This window comes from Megascapheus bottae, chromosome 2 (assembly GCF_031878675.1).
Source record: "Megascapheus bottae isolate mThoBot1 chromosome 2, mThoBot2.hap1, whole genome shotgun sequence".
In the NCBI taxonomy this organism is placed as follows: domain Eukaryota; kingdom Metazoa; phylum Chordata; class Mammalia; order Rodentia; family Geomyidae; genus Megascapheus; species Megascapheus bottae.
In genome coordinates, this window is record NC_143510.1 from 53,643,155 (window position 1) to 53,664,533 (window position 21,379).

The 21,379-nt window shown below is 43.1% G+C and overlaps 1 protein-coding gene across 22 annotated transcripts in view; it reads right to left on the minus strand.

Annotated features, from left to right (window-relative positions):
* Positions 1 to 2,703: 2,703 nt before the first annotated feature.
* Positions 2,704 to 21,379, minus strand: part of R3hdm2 (R3H domain containing 2) — a 124,312-nt gene continuing 105,636 nt past the window's right edge. For all 22 annotated transcript variants that reach the window (XM_090327518.1, XM_090327512.1, XM_090327515.1 and 19 more), the window contains 10 exons: positions 19,774 to 20,016; positions 19,365 to 19,491; positions 18,986 to 19,146; positions 18,419 to 18,573; positions 16,335 to 16,435; positions 10,162 to 10,331; positions 6,599 to 6,746; positions 4,952 to 5,049; positions 4,560 to 4,644; positions 2,704 to 3,729 (listed from right to left, as the gene is read on the minus strand). In XM_090327518.1, the coding sequence (XP_090183644.1) occupies positions 3,389 to 3,729; positions 4,560 to 4,644; positions 4,952 to 5,049; positions 6,599 to 6,746; positions 10,162 to 10,331; positions 16,335 to 16,435; positions 18,419 to 18,573; positions 18,986 to 19,146; positions 19,365 to 19,491; positions 19,774 to 20,016 (1,629 nt within the window). In that variant the 3' untranslated portion in view covers positions 2,704 to 3,388. The remainder of the gene's footprint in view (positions 3,730 to 4,559; positions 4,645 to 4,951; positions 5,050 to 6,598; positions 6,747 to 10,161; positions 10,332 to 16,334; positions 16,436 to 18,418; positions 18,574 to 18,985; positions 19,147 to 19,364; positions 19,492 to 19,773; positions 20,017 to 21,379) is intronic.

Sequence of the window (21,379 nt, forward strand, 5' to 3'; positions counted from 1 at the left end):
AAGTCAGGAATCACATTTTTTCTTTTCTCTGTTCTTCACGAAACAGGATTAAACCTAGGGCTTCATACATGCTACCCAAATGCTCTACCACTGAGCTATAGTTTGTCCTTGCTGTACTCTTAAATGTCTGAACATGAAGAATTCTAAACTGATTTTCTCCCCCTAAATCTACAAACCTGTTTTAGAAACTGGACTTATCTTCTCAGTCACTGTCTTCTAGTGGTCCAGTGTTCACATGCCCTCAAGCACTGATCTATTCCTCAGACTTGGGGCTAGGAACTAGTAAGGAAAGGCCTTTTATTCTCAGAGATCCCATCAGCCAGCCATACAGCTGTTTCATGTGTCGTTAAGTACTATCCTGTATGTAGTGCTGCTTTGGTCCATTCCACAGTCCTTAGAGGCATCCTTTCCCTTTCTCTGAAATCTTGTCCTCAGGGTAAAGGGTTACAAGAAGACAGGTTGTAACCAGGTTACTGGTGGCTCAATACCTATGATCCTGGCTTCTTAGGAGGGTAAGATCTGACTATCTCAGTTCAAAGCCAGCCCAGGCAGGAAAGCTCATGACTCTTATCTCCAATTAACCACCAGAAGACCAGAAGTGGTGCTGTGGCTCAAAGTGGTAGAGCACTAGCCTTGAGCAAAAGAGCTCAGGGACAGCATCTGGGCCGAGTTCAAGCCCCATGACTGACAAAAGAAAACAGACTGTAACTCCTGGGAAAGAAGGGTTTAACCATTTTAGGAAAGTTAAACAGACAGGTTATAGCTATCTTCTATAGCAAGTTTTTTTTTTTTAAATTGTAAATAATGTTTCCTTCCCCTTAAGAATTGCTAATCCTTGCAGGCAGGATGGTTTATTCTTCTTAAATCACCTTCACTCCTAGATTACCCCACCTACCATGGATGCCACAATATAAGAACTGAGAAGGCAAAGGTTGGCTTCCTCTACTCTGGGCTGTAACATGACTGAGATCCTGGAGGAAAGCCATGTCTCACGTATAGTATCTCATGTATTTGGGAAAAATAAAGGATTACATTAGAAGTTGGGTCCGATAAGCTGTTAGGGGAACACGGCTAGAGACATAGTTAGCCAGGCCCAAGAGATTTCCAAGACAATGCTAGCACATCAGATGTCATTTTCATCTACTGTCCTCTTTTTAATGGGTGCATAATGAGCCTAAGTCTGTAGGCCTTAATAATGGCCCTGTTCTGACAGGCTGGAAAGAATAGGAAAGGCTTTGAGAATCCCTAGAAGGTATATCTTGTAGGTAGAGTGATTTCTTTAGCAGCACTGGACAGGAGCTGCTTAACATGTCTGGACAATACAGCATTGGCACAGTGAATTTATTTTGTATAGCTCCCCACGGTCAGCTCAGTACTAGGGCTTAAACTCAGGACCTTGAACTCTTGTTCAGCTTTTTTTGCTCATAGCTGGTGCTATACCATTTAAGCAACACATCCAGTTCTACTTCTGTACTCATTAGTTGACAAAGAGTGTCTTGGATTTGTCTCTACAGGCTTGCTTTGAATCTAGGTTCTCAGATCTCAGCTTCCTGAGTGACTAGAATTACAGGCATGGATCACTAGCCACTGGTATCCGGCTTGGTATAGCTTCTTTTTTGGTGCTGGTCCTGGGGTTTTGAACTCAGAGCCTGGGTACTGTCTCTGTGCTTTAACGCTCAAGGCTAGAGTTCTACCACTTGAGCCACAGTTCCATTTCTAGCTTTTTGCTGGTTAAATGGAAATAAGTCTCAGACTTTCTCGCCTAGGCTATGCTATGATCCTCAGACTTCAGCCTCCTAAATAGCTAAGATTACAAGTGTCAGTCACTAGCGCCTGGCTTTGTGTGTGTGTAGATTTTTGTTGTTGTTGGTTATAGGACTTGATCTCTGGGCCTGGATGCTGTCCTACCCCTTGAGCCACAGCACTACTTCCTGTTTTCTGGTGATTAATTGGAGATAAGAGTCTCATGGACTTCAGTACCCAGGCTGGCTTTGAACCGTGATCCTCAGATCTCAGCCTCCTGAGTAGCTAGGATTACAGGCGTGAGCTGCTGCACCTGGCTTGATGTATGTATGTATGTATGTATGTATGTATGTATGTATGTATGTATACACCTCTTTTTTTTCTGTGCTCCCCTCTCCCCCCGCTACCCCGCTCTGCCCCAGTTCTGGGGGCTTGAACTCAGGGCTTGGGCATTGTTTCCTGATTTTCTTTCACTTAAGGCTAGTGCTCTACCACTTGAGCCACAGCACCACTTCTGGCTTTTTCTATGTATCTGGTACCGAGGAATCAAACCCAGGACTTCCTTCATGCAGGTGAGGCAAGCACTCTACCACTACTAGGTCCTGCTCCCAGCCCCCAGGCTCAGCTTTTGAGCATCCTAAGTGAGTATTAGAATTAATAAAGAAGCCTTTGGTATGGACGCAGAGGTCCCGAGTTGAGTTGTGATATGCTTGATGAACTGCTGTTCACAGCTGTAGGGAGAGCCCCAAAACAAGTTCCCATGGAGACCTAGTCATCTATTAAAGAGTTGTATGAAGGAAGAGGACAGGCTAGAAGGAACAGTGTAAGATGTATGTACACATGTTTGGGAAAGCCATCCCAGCACATGACAAACCACTTCAACAGCTGTGTTGCTAAACCTACCCAGAACCCCAAGCCCCCACCCACTTCCAGACGGCAATACAGAAACAGTGACCCACGTCCAGTGACAAGTTTTATATTTAAAAACAAAATCAACCTTCCCCCCACAAGTAACCCCCCAAACAAACAAAAAACCAGATTAAATAAAATTTACAGTGAATATACCCAGCAAACATCTGTATGTGCAATTAAATACTGTGTCTGTTACTGCGGCACAAACCTCAAACAAACAATATACAAGTGTTCTGGGGGTGGGGTGAGGGGGTTCCAAGCTTTAACTCTGTGAGGTTTGGGGAGATAAGATGGGAGATGTAAGAGAGTGGGGAAATCAATTTTGTTTTTCTTAATTCTGTCCATATAAATATATTCGTAAAGACCAAAAAAGGAAACAGGAGCTTGGGATGGTAAGGAAACAGGCGAGGGAGAGAGTATGAGACTCTCCCAACTCTACCTGGCCAAACATTTGAAAGAAACGAATTTCAGGGTTGAAGAAGATATAAAAAATGATAGAAGAGAATGGGAAGGAGAGGGGAATGGGGGAGGGGCAACTAGGGAAAAAGAGGGGGCCATGGCAGAGGAAGTGGGTAGGAGTCTAGTGCCTGTGTGAGTCTGTTTGTTTCATCCCTAACATCGTAGGCTCTAGTCTTGTGTCTGTCTCCTTCTTGCCTCTGGCTAGATAAATTCAGCCTTGGCCCCCTCCACCTTGCCCTGTCCCCTACCATGTAAGTCCCTTTCCCTCCTCCATTTATTGGGAGCTGGCTCGCTCCAGGATCCTCAGGTCATAGTTCTTTTTGGCCACTCGAAGTTTGAAGCGACTCACTGAGTTGTTGAGACGAAGGGAGGCATTCTGGGCAGCTAGAGGGCTGGGAAACACAGCCACGATGGTGTACAAGGCAGCGAGGTCAGAGTGGCGGCCATTCTCGGCAGTCCCACCATTATCCCCCCCACCTCCACCAGGCAGCCCCTGAGCATCCTTGAGCCACTGGATCTTGGCGCCAGACATGGCAAGCTGAGTGAAGAGTTTGTCCGCCTCAGTACGGGTGATACCCTCAGGGAGATCTGTCACTTCCAGCACCCGCCCCAGGACTGGAGGGGAAGAAAGAACATATGGTTGTGAGAGGTAGAGAAAGAAGAACTGAACAGAGGACTGGCAGAGAATTGGGTTGACCAAAAACACAATGTCCTCAAAAGCCCCATTTTCCCACTTTGTCCCTTCCTCTCCTCTTCAAGTCACTCTAATTTCCCAACTATCTAGATTCTAATCAGGACAAGCAGAACGTAAAAATGAACCCTTCTCTTCTAGCAAGAGATACAGGCAAAAAGGAACTAGGAATCGGAGTCTAGGTTTATGATCTGAGGACCTATACCTCATTTTTCTCATAGTCAGTGCTATGAAGAAAATGATGCTTTTATTGTCAGTCTTTAATAACTTTATTTCAGATCACCTGAAACAAGTTCTTCACTTCCCTTCCTATTCAGAGGCTGGCCCAAATGGACAGTTCCTTCTTATCAACTAGAAAAGTCTCTTTCCCTTATTTTTCTTGTTTAGTCAACTGCCACAAATGACTTGTCTGCCTAGCATGAAGGCTACATTCTTTACCAATCTCTTCTTAAATAGGGTCCAAGACTACTAAAGGGAGATAGCCTAGATTAGGGTAAGGACTGCTCCTAGAAGAATGCTAGTAAGAGGCTCAGCAACCTCTATCATGGTACTATTCCCTATTTGACCAGGCCTTAGAACCTGGTACAGCTTGGTTGGGGAAACCGAGATACTTTGCCTTCTGCTTGCTTTTGAGTGCACCTATAGGACCCCACTTCCCCCACTCTAAGCTAGTTTTCTGATCCATCCTGGGTCGTTCATGAAGGGTTAAAGGGTAGGGTATCTTTTCTTGGGAATTTGGCATCCTGTTACTTACCAACATCTGCTGTCCCTAGGTCAGTGGAGGCTGATTTGAGTGCTTGTCTCTTGCCCCGGTTTCCATGCTTCAATCCACTCTGTCCCTTCAATATTTGAAAGATAACTCTTACCTCAAGCAAACAACATAGACTGCCAGTGTCCTAATATCTATCAGTGACTGAGAAGTGGCACTCAACCCTGAGGTCTTAACCCAAGCAGGCAGTCAGTGACCAATGAGATACAAATGGTCTCTTCCTTTTAGCAGTGGGGTTGGGTCAGAGCATGAACACAGAATGGGGGTAAGGCTGTTCCTGCTTTGTCTACCTTGTGCACCCAGCTACCTAGTAGAAGGGATAGTTCCAGGTAAGAGGAGGGCCTAATGGCTTTAAGGCTGATGGTAAACACCCTTACCTGATGCACCGTGTAAGTTGACTGGCCATGGAGCAAGGGAGGGCAAATGGACAGATTGTACTGTAATGGTTGGCCCAAGAGGGAGTAACGCCCATCACCTAAGAATAAAACCAGATGATTTTGGAGAAGTTTGAGCTTCATGATAAGTTATTATGAGATTTCAGGGGGCTTTGGAGATGAGTAATAACAATGTATATAATTCCTACTTTTTCTTTTTTTGTTTTTGTGGGTCATGGGGCTTGAACTTGGCCTAGGTGATGTCCCTGAGCTCTTCAGCTCAAGGCTACCATCTTACCCTCAAGCCAAGCCCCACTTCCCGTTTTCTAGAGATAAGAGTTTTCTGGAGATAAGAGTCTCAGGTCCTTTTGTGCCCTGGCTGGCTTTGAACCCTGATCCTCAGATCTTAGCCTCCTGAGTAGCTAGGATTATGGGCATGAACCCCTGCACCCAGCTTTATTCCTACTTTTTCTATCATGGGAATACCATGGACTGATTTAAGAGCTATCACTAGCAGGAAAAGGGAAAGCAAAAAGGAAAGGGTAAGATGGGGCGAATATGATTGAAGAATACTTATAAATGCATGAAAATATAAAGTGAAACCCATAAAAACCCAGTTTGGGTGCTGTCCCTGGCCTCTTTTTTTTTTTTTTGCCAGTCGTGAGGCTTGAGCTCAGGGCCTGAGCACTGTCCTTGGACTTTTTTTTCCTCAAGGTTAGAGTTCTACTACTTGAGCCTCAGAACCACTTCTGGCTTTTTACTATGTATATGATATCAAGGAATCATACCCAGGTCTTATATGCTAGTCAAGCACTCTACCACTAGGCCAAACTCCTAGCTCCCCCTGACCTCTTTTGCTTAAGGCTAGTGTTCTACTACTTTAAGTCACAGTTTCACTTCTGGTTTTATGGTGGCTAACTGGAGATAAGAGTCTTATGGAATTTCCTGCCAAGGCTGGCTTCAAACCTTGATCCTCTGATTTCAGCCTCCTGTGTAGCTGGGATAACAGGCGTAAGCCACCAGCACCTGGCAATCCTACAGATCTTTATGAATGTCTTTTTACCACATTTAAAACCACATTCTTATTTTTATATTACTTGTGATAGCCAAGGCAGAAAGTACTCTTATTTTATGTTACTTATGAAAGCCAAGGCTATGCTTAGCTTCTATGTAATTAATGTCATTTTATACATTAAAAAAAAAGTGAATTTTGAGTTTCAGTAACTTGCTCAACTTCATAAAGTTACTGAAACTTGAACTAAAGTCTTTTAACCCAAGCCCAAATGTTTTGTCTCCTAAAACCATACTTCTGGCAAAGCTCTATAATCCCAGTCGTCAGACTCAGCACTACCATTAAAATAAATTCGTTAGGAAGTTCAGTGGACGTCTTTTCCCTAGCTCTTTTTACTCTACTCAGCAGTAAGCATGTAAAGCATACTAAGCATGTAAAGGAGAGCTGGAGTAAATTAACTAAGAGCAGTAGTAGAGAGGGGCAAGTGTTTTGTTTCCGCAGGGATCTAAAAAGAACAGTTAGTGTGGAGAATTACATCAGCCACACTGGTGACTGACTTGGCATTCTCTAATCTCCCCAGCTAGGAACAGAAGTAAAGGATGAATTCTGGAACCAACAGTTCTAATCTAACACCCTACCCTGTGCTGGGCCCCCAGGCCGGGGGAACTGTGTGAGGACAGGCAGAGGACTGAGACCAGTGCAGACATTGCTGAGGCTGGTAACAGGAGAGGGTGCTGGAGACTGGGTAGGAGATGTGACAGGGCTGCTGCTCATTTGTGTGTTGGCCTGTAGAAGAGACAAGCACACATCATATAAATATAAAACATCATCTGCTGAATATTCCTATGGTTTGGCTTCAGGTCCACCTCTTAGTTGTTTATTTAAACTTTTTTTTGCAGAGGGGGGGAGAGCGGGGTTGGCCATGGGACTTGAACTCTGGGCCTGGGGGCTGTCCCTGGGCTCTTCAGTTCAAGGTGAGAGCTCTACTACATTGAGTTACAATACCACTTCTGGCTTTCTGGTGGCTAGTTGGAGCATCTTGGACATTCTAGATGTTCCTACTTGGCTGGCTCTAGACTATGGTCCTCAGATCTCAGCCTCCTGAGTAGCTAGGGATTAAAGATAGAATAATCTGTGCATGACTCAATCTGAATTATTTTAATAATCTACTTTTTTTTTTTTAAGCTTTGTAGTGGTACTGGATCAAACTCAGGGCCTTGGACTATTCCTTAGCTTTTTTGCTCAAGGCGGGCACTCAACCACTTGAGTCACAGTTCAGTTCCATTTAAGAGTTTTTTGATGGTTAACTGGAGAGAGAAGGCTCATAAACTTTTCTGCTTAGGCTAGCTTTGAATTTCAATCTTCAGATTTCTGCCTTCTGAGTAGTTAGGATTACAGGTGTAAACCACTGGTACTCAGCTATTATCTACTTTTGTGAGGTGGGGGCTGGTTTCAAATTGTAACCTTGTATGTAGCTAGGATTACAGGCATGAGTCACCACTGTGTTCAGCTATTATTTACTTCTTTTGGATGGATACTGGGGATTGAACTCAGTGCCCATGTTTGAAAGGCAAGCATTTTACCACATGAGCCTTTGGATCCCACACCCTCTTGTGCTGGTCCTAGGGCTTGAACTCAGGGCACTGTCCTTGAGCTTTTGTGCTCAAAGCTAGCATTTAACCACTTGAGCCTCAGCTCCACTTCGAGCTTTTTGGTAGTTAACTAGAGAGAAGAAATTCCTGCCCTGGCTAGCTTCAAACTCTGATTCTCAGATCTCAACCTCCTGAGTAGCTAGGGATTATAGGCTAAGTCCTTGTTGCCTGGCTCCCCATTCATTTTTGCTTTGATTATTTTTCAGATAGGGGACTGTGTTTTTTTCTCAAGGCTGGCCTGAACTGCAACCCTCCTATGAATGCCTTCCATAGAGCTTGGATAACAGATGTCAGCTTTTTTGTTGAGATGAGATCTTGCTAACTTTTGTCCAGATTGGCTGAAAACTATGATCCTTCAGATCTCCACTTGATTAGCTAGGATTTACAGGCAGGAGCCAGTGTACTTGACAATATTTTTTTGGGGGGGGAGGGGGTGGAGTGTCAGTCATGGGGCTTGAACTCAGAGCCTGGTGCTGTTCCTCAGTTCTGCTCAAGGTGAGTGCTCTATCACTTTGCCACTTTGACCCACAGCCCCACTTCTGGCTTTCTGGTCATTAACTGGAGACAGGACCTTCATGGACTTTCCTTTCTGGGCCGTCTTCAAACTGAGATCCTTAGGTCTCAGGCTCCTGAGTAGCTAGTATAACAAATGTGAGCCACCAGCATCTGGCTTGGGATTTTTTTTTTTTTTTTTTGCCAGTCCTGGGGTTTGAACTCAGGGCCTGGGCACTGTCCTTGGGCACTTTTTGCTCAAGACTAGCGCTCTGCCCTTGAGCCACAGTGCCACTTCTGGCTTTTTCTTTGTATGTGGTACCAAGAAATCGAACCCAGGGCTTTGTGCATGCTAGGTGAGCACTCTATCACTAGGCTATGCTCCTGACCCATGGTTTGGGAATTTTTTTTTTTTTAATTGTCCGGGTAATGTATAGAAGGGTTACAGTTATATTTGTCAGGTGGTGGGTACATTACTTCTCACACATTGATCCTCTGCTCATGTTTTTGTCCCCATTTCCTTCTCCCCACCCCCCCCCAATCATCTTATTTCCTTCCCTTCCCTTCCCTATTTCAAATAAACAAACAAATGTATATACAATATACCAGGTAACAAAATCAAATACAGTAACATGAGACTAACCATAAATGGAAAGAAGAAATATAGTACATTAAGAACAACAATCACAAAGCTAAACCTGTTTCCATATCCTAGAGTTCATTTCATTTGGTCTCATCCTATATAAGCTTACATGTATAGCTTTTGAGCTATTGTGATCTTCTGCTAGGAGAGCCCTAGATGTGTATTAATTATTACAAATGAGGGAAACCACCGAGCCTATGTTCCTTTGTATCTGGTTTACTTCACTTAATATGATTTTTTCCAAGTCTTTCCATTTCCTTATGAATGGGGCGATGTCATTCTTCTTGATGGCAGCATAGAATTCCATTGTGTATAAGTTCCCTATCTTCTTGATCTACTCATCTACTGAGGGGCATCTTAGCTATGGAAAATAATGCTGCAATGAACATCATTGTGCTAGTTAGTTTAGTATGCCCTTGTTTCTGGACATTTGAGTAAATGCCAACAAGTGGGATTGCTAGGTCATAGGGGAGATCTATGTTTAGTCTTTTGAGGAACTGCCATACTGCTTTCCAGAGTGGTTGATCAAGATTACACCATCAACAGTGTAGTTATGATCCCTCCTGGCCATATTCCCACCAGTATCCGTTATTAGATTTCTTGATAATGGTGCTTCTTACTAGAGTGAGGTGGAATCTCAAAGTTGTTTTGGTTTATTTCTTTTAGGGCCAGAGATATCATTTCTTCATGTGTCTATAGGCCATTTTTATTTCCTCTTCAGAGACGTCTCTCTTTAAGTCTTTAGCCCACCTTTTAATTGGATGGTTGTTTCTTTGAGGATTTGTTTTTGAGAGATTCAATTTTTAATCATTAGGTATATTTTAGATATGAGGCCCTTGTCTGTTGTATGGCTAGTGAAGATCTTCTCCCACTCTGTGGGCTTTCTATTTAACTTGATAGCTATGTCCTCGGCCATACAGAAGCTATGCAGTTAATGCAGTCCCATTTGTCCAAATTTCAATTTGTTGTGTTTCTGGGTCTTTATTAAGAAAGTTTTAACCTGTGCCAAGGAGACCTAGTGTATCTCCTATTCTATCTTGTACAGTTTTCAGGGTATCTTGCTTTTACCTCAAGGTCTTTGATCCATTTGCAATTAATTCTGGGGCAGGGTGAAATAGAAGGATCCAAGTTTAGTTTTCTATAGGTGCTTAACTGATTTGCCAGCACCATTTGTTGAAGAGGCTGTCTCTTCTTCCATCCAATTTTTTTTGGCTGGCTTGGGAGTTTTTTAAATGTGTATTCCTTCTATCACTTCAGATATTATGATCCCTATAAGAGGACACTTCCATTATGTTTTTCCTCCAAAATGTTTAGAAAAGATATGAAAAAAAGGCTGCTTAGTTAATGACAAAAATAATCCTCTGGGAAGGACTGGGTCCCCTCTGCCAAGACAAGAGTAGGCTGGAGGACTCACCTGGGGATTACTGTCAGGATTGTAAAGGTCTCCAGGCTTCTGTCCCCGCTGGTCCACACTGTAATATTTGCAGTGATTCCACTGAACCATGGATGGGTTCTGAGGAGGCTGAGGTCCATTAGGAACATTAAGCTGCATGACCACCACACCTGGTCCAGAAGGTGACACTCCTGAGTAGTAGAAGAAAGCAATTGGTTGAGAATTTAAACTGTATTTATTATTATTATTATTAGCCAGTCCTAGGGCTTGAATTCAGGGCCTAGGCACTGTCCTTGAGCTTTCTCAAGGCTAGCACTCTATCCTTGAGCCATAGCAACACTTCTAGCACTGCCCCCGCCGGGTGTATATGGTACCAAGGAATTGAATCCAGGGCTTTGTGCATGCTAGGCAAGCACTCTACCACTAGGCCACACTCCCAGCTCAAACTATATTTCTGACTTCCGGTTATCCCTGAATGAAAAAACCAATAAGCAAATCCACCCACTCATTTCAGGGTCATTCAAACTGTGTCCTGCCAGAAATATGAGGTGGCTAATTTGGCTTTTGATTTCTTTTCCTATACCAGTGGAAACTTGAGTGGAAGGGTGATGAGTCCCAGATGCCAGTGTTCTTCTGGCCTTCACCTGGTGAGGAGCGTTTTGGTATGGTTGGCAGAAAAACTACTCCATTCTGCCAAAGTTGGATATTACCAAATACTCAGGTCAGATTACTCAAATATCTAGGCATGATACTGATTTGGTCTGGGGCATTGGCCAGAGCTATGCAAGCTTTTCTGTTAGGAAGTACAGATAAATCAGGAAACATTCTGGAGAACATAAATGTACATAGCTTTACTAAGCCAGATCTAGGAAGTACTTCATGGTCAAGGATAGTATAAATTGGGAAACATTTCAAGCAGAAGGAATATTATTGAGATATATCCATATTGAGGATATGACAAATGATTCAAAGTGCTAAGACACAAGGGGTATTTAGGGAAAGCAGTATGAGTTAAGGTAGATTTATTCAACAAACATTTACTGATCATTTGTATCTGCCAGTCTTTATGCTGGGCACTGAGTGTACAATAAACAAGGCTGGTCTCTGTTATCACAGAATGAACAATCTATTAAGACCCAGACATTAAGCAAATAGCTGATGCTGACTTGCAGAGTTTGAAGTACACTCTGGTAAGATGCTTGGACTTTATTCTGAACATGTTGGGACAGAAATGATGCTTTGGAGAGTCAATCCAACTGTCCAAATACAGGATGAGGGTCTAGTCACAGGAAGATCACTTAGGAAGGTTCTTAAACAAATGAGGTTCTGAATGATGGCAATATCAGAGGACAATGAGAGTTTCAGGCTACACTGACAGGTTCAGGTAGCTGACTGGATATGATCCTATGTTTATGGTACTGGTAACCAGAATAGCACCAAGACTCATGGGATAGAGGAAGCTCAGGGCACAGTGAGGAGTAGTATTAAGTCTTAAGTCTTTCTCCTGGCAAACAACACAAGGAGTTAAGAAGCCAGTTGATGGACAGGGAGCCATAGGCAGAAAGATTATGCTGGGAGGACTGTCTAGCATGAGGGACTCATTTTGCCCTTGACCTCCAAGGCAATACAGAGTCTGGGTATTTAGTGGTAGAGAAATGGAGCTGGGGTTAGTAGCTTGGAAACCTGCCTCTATGCTGATGTTTTCATGACTTGGTGCTTCATGGCTACCACTGCTATTGCGATGTTGCTTCCTATGATGGGACATGTTACAGCCTCTGTCCTGGGTACCAGTCATTCTGGGAGGTGAGTGTGATTGCTTTTCTAAAGTAGTGCTGGTCAAAAGAAAGGAAAAGAAATGATGATAGGAGGCCTAAAAGGGCAGCTGAGGGAGACAAAGCATCTATTGGGTACTATTCTCTAGCCAATTTGTGTGTTCCTCCCCCTCATGGTTCATTCAATCAGAGAGCACAAATACTCAGTGCAATAGCTTGTATCTTCCCATCCCTGCCAAAGGGAATAGGGCATTCATCAGCATAACTTGTAGAAGGGCCAAGGGAAAATTGCATAGTTGTAGAGTGCCATGCATTTAACAACTTTCCCCTTACTACAGTTGCTTTGGGCATTTTTACTTCCCAATTCTAAAAGCCCTATCCATTCCAACATACTCTACCAACAAAATTGCAATTGACCTTATTCAAACGCCTCATTGCTACCTGAGGGGCCAACGCAAAAATAATCAAATCTACTGCTTTTCTAGAAGGCAGCTCATAATCTGAGCCTAATGCCCTGGGCCAGGAAAGGTGGGGTGTGTGTGAGCATGTAGGGGGTGAGCATAAGCAGGCCAGAGGAAGCTCTTTCTGATACTAACACATAGCCATAAGGAGCTACTGGGGATGGGAAAAAAAAAAAAAAAAAAAGGGAGGAGGGGGGAGAATAAAGTCCTTGTATAGCCAGGGTTCTTAGTTTCCACATCTATCCAGGGCCCTTCATGCTTAGTGCCCCCCCACTGGCCTGGAGCATTGTTCCTTCACTCAACCAAGGACATGAAGCACTACTCTGTGGATGAGCTAATTTTTATGCTTCTCTTCCTCAAGCCAAAAGCAGGTGGTATCCGTTAGCAGCTGAACTGTCACTACTTCTTAATGGACAAGGCAAAAAAAAAAAAAAAGACCAAAAAAAAAAACTTCTCTGCCCAGTGACAGCACTTCTATATAATCAGGTTGGGGGAAGAAGCCTGGATTGAGAGCTGGTGGGGAGCTAAAGAAGGGGGCTGAATAAGGAAATCAATTTCAGCTTGAAAGTTCTGAAAGGAGAAGGGAACGTGAGAATGGCTTTTTAAGTAGTAACATTAAACCTGGGCAGAAAGGTCGATTGGGCAGAGCAAACCACATAAATACAAACAAATGACATTTATGTCTGGTAGAATTGGTTTTTGTTTATAGTTTTTTTTTTAAATCAGTGAGGTAGAAGACTGATAAGGCTTCTTCCTTACTACCTGCAACCAAATATGGAAAAGACTATCCAGAGATATAAGACCCTAATTAAAGCCTAGGATGGAAATCAATATCTTGACCTTTTTCCTTTTTTGGGAGGTAGGAGTGAAGGCTATCTTCAGGAAATGGAAAAGAATAGTTTTAGTTCTGGAAACCTTTCAGCTTAAAAAAAAAAAAAGCCAGTAGTGAGAAGCTATTTCTGTATGTGCCTCACTGTCTGTGTTGCTGTGTCACTGTGAGTTGCGAAGGTGTGCATAGGTATCATTGCTATTCATATCTGTGTGCATTTACCCCAGACTAGAAATCTCAAGGGACCTACATGCCATCATTTTAATGGGAAGAAGAGTGTTTCCTGGAGTTAGTTATACCTAATATGGTGGCAGAATTATGGGCCAAGCCTGGGGGATAGATGGGACAACTACAAAAATGTATTAATAAATCAGAACAGTTGTTCCAGGAATGGCCAATCCTAATCCCTGCTTTATTTTTGGAAAAGTGACCATGTTGCTACATGAGAGGAGGGTGGTGGCTGTCCTCTGAAGGTGACAGAATAGCCTTTGTGGGTTATTCCTGCCATCTCCTTTCCTAATAAAGGGTAAACTGAAAAGGTGGCAGAAGAGACATTTGTTTCTGTCTCCCTTTTCTTAGATTTCCGTGAACATGGATGGAAAACTTTTAGTGAATATGGACATGGGTACAACAGAGTCCCACTATTTGGGAAAGGCATAAAGGTCAGTTAGAAGGCTAAGAGCAATGGGAATAAATAAGATATTACTGAGAAAATTTCAAAAGAAGCAATAAAAACAGATGATGGCAATGTTTTCTTCATTTGCTTTAGTTTGAGAAGCCTTGATTACCTCTTTCCATTCTCAGCCTGTATTTCTAGTACTTCCAATTTGAATGAAAATTGTTTTAGTAATTTAACCTAACACTAGCCCGCTTTTGTGTGTGTGTGTGTGTGTGTGTGTGTGTGTGTGTGTGTGTGTGTGTGTGTGCGTGCTGGTCCTGGGGTATTGTCCCTAAGCCTTTTTGCTCAAGGCTTGTGCTCTAGTGTTCTATCACTTGAGGCATAGCTCCAGTTCCAGACTTCTTTGGGCAGTTAATTGGAGATAAGAGTTTCTTGGGTTTTCTTGCCTCAGCTGGCTTCAAATTGCAATTCTCTGATCGCAGCCTCCCAAACAGCTAGAATTAAAGGTAGAAGCCACTGATGCCTGGCTCTTGGTTTGTTTTTGAAAAAAACATTTTGAATTTGAATTTGAAGACTACAGATTCAATAGACATTTGACACACCATAAAATATACCAATAAAAACACACCATCAAGGGGGGTGGGTGGTGGGTGGGGGGGAGGGTAATGGGTACCAAGACATGTGAAAGAGTATCAATGTATGAATGTATGTGAATTAATGCACCTTCTATCTGGCAAATATAATTACAATAAAAAAAAAACCACACCATCAAGTATACCCACATTCACATATAAATACTTCCTTAATGAACAGGAGACAATTTTGTTGCACTGTCAAGCACTACTACAGGCCACAATGCATCTTGTATCTGGTTTCTACAATTTCCATACTCTACTGGGAATTTCAAGACCAAATGCTTTGGCAGACACTAGGAGAAATATTAAAGGGTGAGGGTTACTGAATTTAAAACCTCAGCATGTGAGAGATCTACATTTGGTCTGGATAAAGCCAGAAGTCACTGCACCTTGAAGATAAGAACCTATTGTGTCCTGTGAGCAGATTAATGATCAAATTGCCTTATAGCAACTAATCCTGAGAGTGCAAACAAACAATAGTGAAAAATACCCTATTTCTAATTAGCAAACTGGGATAACTAGCAAAAAATCCCCTTCTCACCAGAAGAGGGCACTCAAGACATCTCTACAATAGAACGGGGTAAGGATGTCTAGAAGCTAAAATCCCCTTTCCAGAAACCCTGAAGTTTATTTAACTGTAATGTCCTGCTATCTCAGGATGGGCAGAAAAAGGAAATAAGAGCAGCTGCATTTGGTGTCCTCATACAGACTGGCATGCAAAGACCAGCATGGGCTGCTGGAATGGTGGCTAAACCACATTTTGCAAGTCATTGCCTACATAGCAGGACCTAGACAGCATGAGGCTGTGTGGCATAAACTTATTCATCTAGAGTAACTTCAACTTTATGGAAGGCTTATAGTTATTTAACACAAAGCCCATTATTTCCTACTGGAGGGAAAGGAATAGAGGAAAAAGTCCTGTTGAAAATGTAGCATAGGTGGGGCACGGTGGCTCATGCCTGTAATCATAGCTACTCAAGAGACTGAGATATGGATTACGGTTCAAAGCCAGCCCTGGTACAAAAGTCCAAGAGCCTCTGACCTCCAATTAACCACCAGAAAACTGGAAGTGGCGCTGTGGCTCCAGAGGTACGGTGGTAGCCTTGAGCTGAAGAGCTAAGCGACAACGCCCAGGCCCAAAGTTTCAGCCCCATGACCAACCAACAAAAAAAAAAGAAAAGTAGCATATGGCATGGAAAGTCCAAAAACCAAAATTCAAGTTCTAGGACTGTGACCTAAAATAAGCAGTTTAAATGACCTATTCCCTGGGCCTAGGCGTTGTCCCTAAGCTCTTCAGCTCAAGGCTACCACCCTACTCCTTGAGCCACAGCACCACTTCCAGTTTTCTAGTGGTTAATTGGAGATAAGGGTCTCACAGACTTTAGTGCCTGGGGCTTGCTCTGAACCCTGAACCTCGATCCTCAGATCTCAGCCTCCAGAGTAGCTAGGATTACAGAAGTGAGCCAGCTCACCTGGCTAATCTGTTTCTTAAATTCCCTTCTAACAAAACTGTGTTGAGAATAATTAAAGTGTCACAATATATGTGACACTGCTAAAAACTGATAGATTTATGATATGACTTAAAAAACATCTCTCAACTTATCTCATATTCCTATGAGAAAAGAAAAGCTGTATAAAAGAAGCATGAGACAGAGGTATTTCATAACCCAAAGGCACATGAGTAAAATGCTGGAGTCAGGAGGAAAAAAAAGTGCTCTTCCCTCAACCCCCAACTCAGGCACGTGCCACCATAACCAGACAAGACTTTTTTTCCTTTGTGGTGATGGGCACAGTTGATCCCTGAATCTTTCTCAGCTTCAGAACACAAATATTTCAAAATTGTTGCCCAAATCCCTCCCAAATTCTTTATCCTCTTACCTGAGTACTGCTGTGGCATCTGTGGTGGACTGCAGGGAGAAGGAGACTGAGGCATCTGGTACTGCTCAGAGCCAGGAGGTTGCAGAAATCCCACAGAAGGGCTGGGAGATGAGAAGAGAGGAGTGGTGAAGCAGTAGAGGGAGGAACACGGCTCCTGGCAAACAGCTGCTGTTTCCTAGGCCTCCCCAAGGGAAGCAGAGGCAGCTCCAAGCCATTCCCAGACCAATTTGCCATGCAATTTCTAAAATCACTCATCAGTTCAAAGTTAATTACATATATTTGTACTTGATCATCTTTCAATTAGGAAGCTGCTAATCAGTGCTATGATGGAATGTGACACATCTTCTTCCTAACAGCGTGGGAATAGTAGAAACACACACCACAGACAGGCAGACAGGCAGGCAGGCAGGCAGGCAGGCAGGCAGGCAGGCAGACAGACTGACAGACAGACTGACTCCCAAACAACAGAAAACCAAGTAAAGTGTGACAGACACAGGCAGAGAATTCTAGAGATTAATAAATAAAGAAGGAGTTATATAATTTAGGATCTATGGACAATGTTACCAGTGACAAATTTTTACTAAAGATAAACAGGAAAAAACACAATTCCAAACAACATGGAGACATTGATATACAAAGATAGAGATAAACATATACATATTAGGAAGTGGACACACCGAACACACAAAGACCCAGACTAGTTCCATCTCTGTCTAATCCATTTTGTGATTTGGGGCACTTTAAAAAAAAAAATATTCCCAGCTGTAATTTCCTCACTGAGTCAGAAACTAGTTGTGGTGGTGCGCATTTGTAATTCCAGCACTAAGGAAGTTGAGACTGGAGGATGGTGAGTTTGAGACTAGCCAGGCATACACAGCAAGATGCTGTCTCAAAAATAAGCTGGGCACGAAGGCGCATGCCCATAATCCTAGCTGCTCAGGAAGCAAATATCTGGGGATCTCGGTTCAAAGCCAGCAGAGGCACTTTAAAGTCTATGAGACTCTTGTCTCCAATTAACCACAAGAAAACCAGAAGTGGCGCTGTGGCTCCAGGGGTGGGGTGGGAGCCTTGAGCCGAAGAACTCAAGGACAACAGAACAACGCCCAGGCCCATACTTCAAGCCCCATGACTGACCCCCCCCCAAAAAAAAAGCAAAAATAGGGCCTGAGGCGAGTGCAAGCTTTCAATCAAACCCAGGCAATAAAAGACAAAAATTAGGGGCTGGGAGTTTGGCCTAGTGGTAGAGTGCTTGCCTAGCATGCACGACGACCCAGGTTCGATTCCTCAGTACTACATACATAGAAAAAAAAAGCCGGAAGTGGTGCTGAGGCTCAAGCGGTAGAGCTCTAGCCTTGAGAAAGTCCAAGGACAGTGCTCAGGCCCTGAGTTCAAGCCCAGGACTGGCAAAAAACAACAACAAAAAAAAACAAAAAAAAAAAAACCAAAAAAAGACAAAAATTAAAATAAAAATCAAACAAAAACAAAATGAAGAGAGGAAAAACAAGAGTAGTGCTTTGATACCGTTCTGGTCCTATAAGCTATGCCCTAACTCCAGACTGTCTACTTTTACACACATATATGCAAATATTGTCTATATATCTACATACATACATATATACTTATGTAAACATTTCATTGGAATTTCATCCATAAAAATGTATGTAGGAAAATTTACATATTTCAAATTGGATTCTTTTCATGATGAGCAGTCTTTATCTCACAGTTTTGAATATCAATGATTTGAAAAACAAAACGGAACAGTATAAAGTCTGACTCTGAAACAGTATTTTTCCCCCTTGTTGCTTAGATCTCTGCAGATGTCAAATCAATTAAAAAGGAGAATGACCCTTCCTTCTTATCTTTTTTTTTAAAGACAGGGTTTCATGTACGCCAGACTAGCCTCAAAATTTGTGATTCTTCTGCCTCCACCTCCCAAGTGCTGGGATTATAGGAATATACCATCACAACCTGCTATTACTGGGATCTTTTCCCTTTTTTTTCTTAAGCTAGTGGAAACAAAAGAATGGTACACCAGTAGTTGAAGGTCTATGGGGAGATGTGTCTGGCTCTCCAGCAGTCCTCACCTCGTACCATTCTGCTGAGCTGGTGGGATCATGCTGTAGTACACTGGTACACCTCCCCCTGGGAGGCTTCCTTGTACAGACTGGCTTGCAGGGACCAGCATGGGTTGCTGGAAAGGCGGCTGAACCACATTTTGCGAGTCATTGCCTACTGGGACCTAGAGAGAGAAGAGAATTACTACTTATACTTTCACTGAGTTCTTCCAGAAAACAGCCTCGTCATACTGGCCTAGAACACTTCGACTTCTTACCTATATCTTTGCCCAGAAAAAAATGCTTACAGAACTATCTGCAGTTCCCCTTTCTCTAAATACCATCCTAGGGCATATGACAGCAAAAGAGCCTGATTTCCTTTATTCTTCGCTTCTGAGCATATATTTATTTGCATGACTATAAAAAAAATTTAAAAACTATTTACTCTGAACTTGCGGGGGGGGGGGGAACCTCTCCAAGTTCTCAGGGGAAAGTAGATAATATTTTAGTATTGGAGTTGTCAGTATGGATGACCCTGGGAAGCTATCTTCCTTGTCCAGGGACTGGGTGATCTTTTCCAATGCAGAATACACTCACTTGATAAGAAGGCAGTGGAGTGTACTGAACAACCAGGCCTTGCATCTGGCCCCCCATGCTGCTCCTCTGGTTACTGAGCAGGCTCTGGTTCTGGGGCTGCTGGACCCCAATCATGCCTGGGTAAGCTGCCTGCTGCTGATTAGGCATCATGGGCTGTAAACCTAAAAGATAAGCAAGACAGAAAAGATGTTAGTGTATATGTTTGAAGTCTACCTCTAGCAGTAATTTCCTTCTTCCACTTTTTCTAGAGACCCCGGATTCCTCCTTAGAACCCTTATCATGCCTGACTTATTTAATTTTTGAATAGGGCAAGTAAACTTTCTCTTTCTTGGCCTCTGCTCTTTATGTACTACTGCCTTTAATCAGTGTCCCCACTTACCAGGCTGCTGGGATGGTTGAGGCAGCTGTTGACCACGCTGGGGGCTGTAGGCCACCGGGTGAGATAGAGGTCGATATTGCTGGTTGGAGTTAGGATACTGTCCAGGGGGGAAGTAAGAAACTTGGATCTATGGTGAGAGAAAACAAGTGTAAGAGGTCCCTCTAATTAGTCCCAACCCCTGAAAATTATTAAAGGCCTCAGGGCTGATGGCCAGAAATCTGTAAATGGAGATAGTTGGGGCTTGCAATGATAGGGTTACTATACAAGTTTGAAATAAAACAGGTCTTGTGTTTTATAAAAGGAAGAATTTCTGGAGAGAGGGACAATATCTCCTCTAGTCTGCCTAAATTAATGAGGAAGGAAGATGAATTAGTGACTAGGACAGGAGCTAAGGACAGGAGCTTCTCACCTGCTGAGGGGGCTGCATATAGCCCTGGGGTGGCAGGACTTGCTGAGTAGGTGGTACATGGCTAGAGGTGGAATAGTTGGAAGTGGGGAGGGGCTGTCCTGTGGAAGCCATGATGAAGCTAGTCTGCTGAGGGTGCTGGGAGATAAGTGGGGGCTGGAACAGAGCTGAGGATGGGTCAGCTGCTTCAGTAGAACCTTGGCGGCTAAGACTCATTTGTCCAAATGGGTTGCTGAGGTCATCTGCCTGTTGAAAGAATGGGGAACTCAAGGACCAAGCTTTTTATCTTTGGCTTCAACATAAATAGACAGAAACAGCAGTTAATTTTGTAGCCTTCCTTATAACATTTTGAGACAATCTTGCTTCTGTGCCCCCCAAAGTACTTTTTAGCCCCAAGCCTCTTCCATGCTATTTTGAATTTTTATAAACTCAATAGCTGTTTAACCCTAACTCCAGAGCAATCTCTTTATTATAGATGAAATAACAATAACCCTGACCATGACTTACTAGGCTTAGTATTGGGAAGATGGGAGCAAATGACACAACTTTTGCCTACAGAAAAAAAAGTAGGATATACTAGTGGGTTAAAGAAAAATAAAATCTTTCCATTTCCTGTCTTCCTCATGTTTCTAGCCACAAAATGACTCCTACATTGCTATAAATCCTGCTTTTATAGTGAAGGACCCAGGATAAGACCTTGATGGATTACAGAGGGCTAGGTTCATGTGCCTCCACAGCAAAGGACTGGTGGGCTCCATTCCCGCTGCTTATCTCTTTCTTTCCTCCCTCTCAAGGTCATTTCCACCTTTCTTCTTTGACACCAGCCTAGAATTCTCCTGCCATTCAGAAACTACTTTCAATTCTCACCTCAGAAAGGAGGCCAGAGTGAGTGGCTGAGCTGGAGGAAGAGACTGATTGGCTGGCTGTAATTACCATTTTTCTCAGCCTTCTTCCCTAAGCAGCAAGGGTGATGGTGTTCCATCTCTCACTTGTACAGTGATAGGTTAGTCTCTAGACAATAACTCACATACACACATGAATGCATGTACTCCACAGCTGAAGTTTTGCTTTTTTTTTTTTCTCAAAAGAAACTAGTAGAAATCAAAAGACAATGTCATCTTGCAGTTTTGCTTTTTTTTTTTTTTTGTCGGTCATGGGGCCTGAACTCTGGGCCTAGGCATTGTCCCTGAGCTCTTTAGCTCAAGGCTATCCTACCCCTTGAGCCACAGGGCCACTTCTGGTTTTCTGGTGGTTAAGAGTCACATGGACTTTAGTGCCAGGGCTGGCTTTGAACTGAGATCCTCAGATCTCAGCCTCTCGAGTAGTTAGGATTACAGGTGTGTGCCACCATGCTCGGCTCAGTTTGCTCGTTTTCAAGTATCTATTTTGCTACCTTATTGTTCAGGAATAGATAATAAGAAGCCTGGGATTGCAGATTATTTTAAAGTGCATATTCCAGGACATCAGAATACAGGAAAGGGGGGATTCTAGTGAGAAAGCAGAGATGTGATTAACATAAAGTAAAAGTGAAGGTTCAGGGCTGGGAGTTTGGCCTAGTGGTAGCATGCTAGCCCAGCATGCACAAAGACCTGGGTTTGATTCCTCTGTA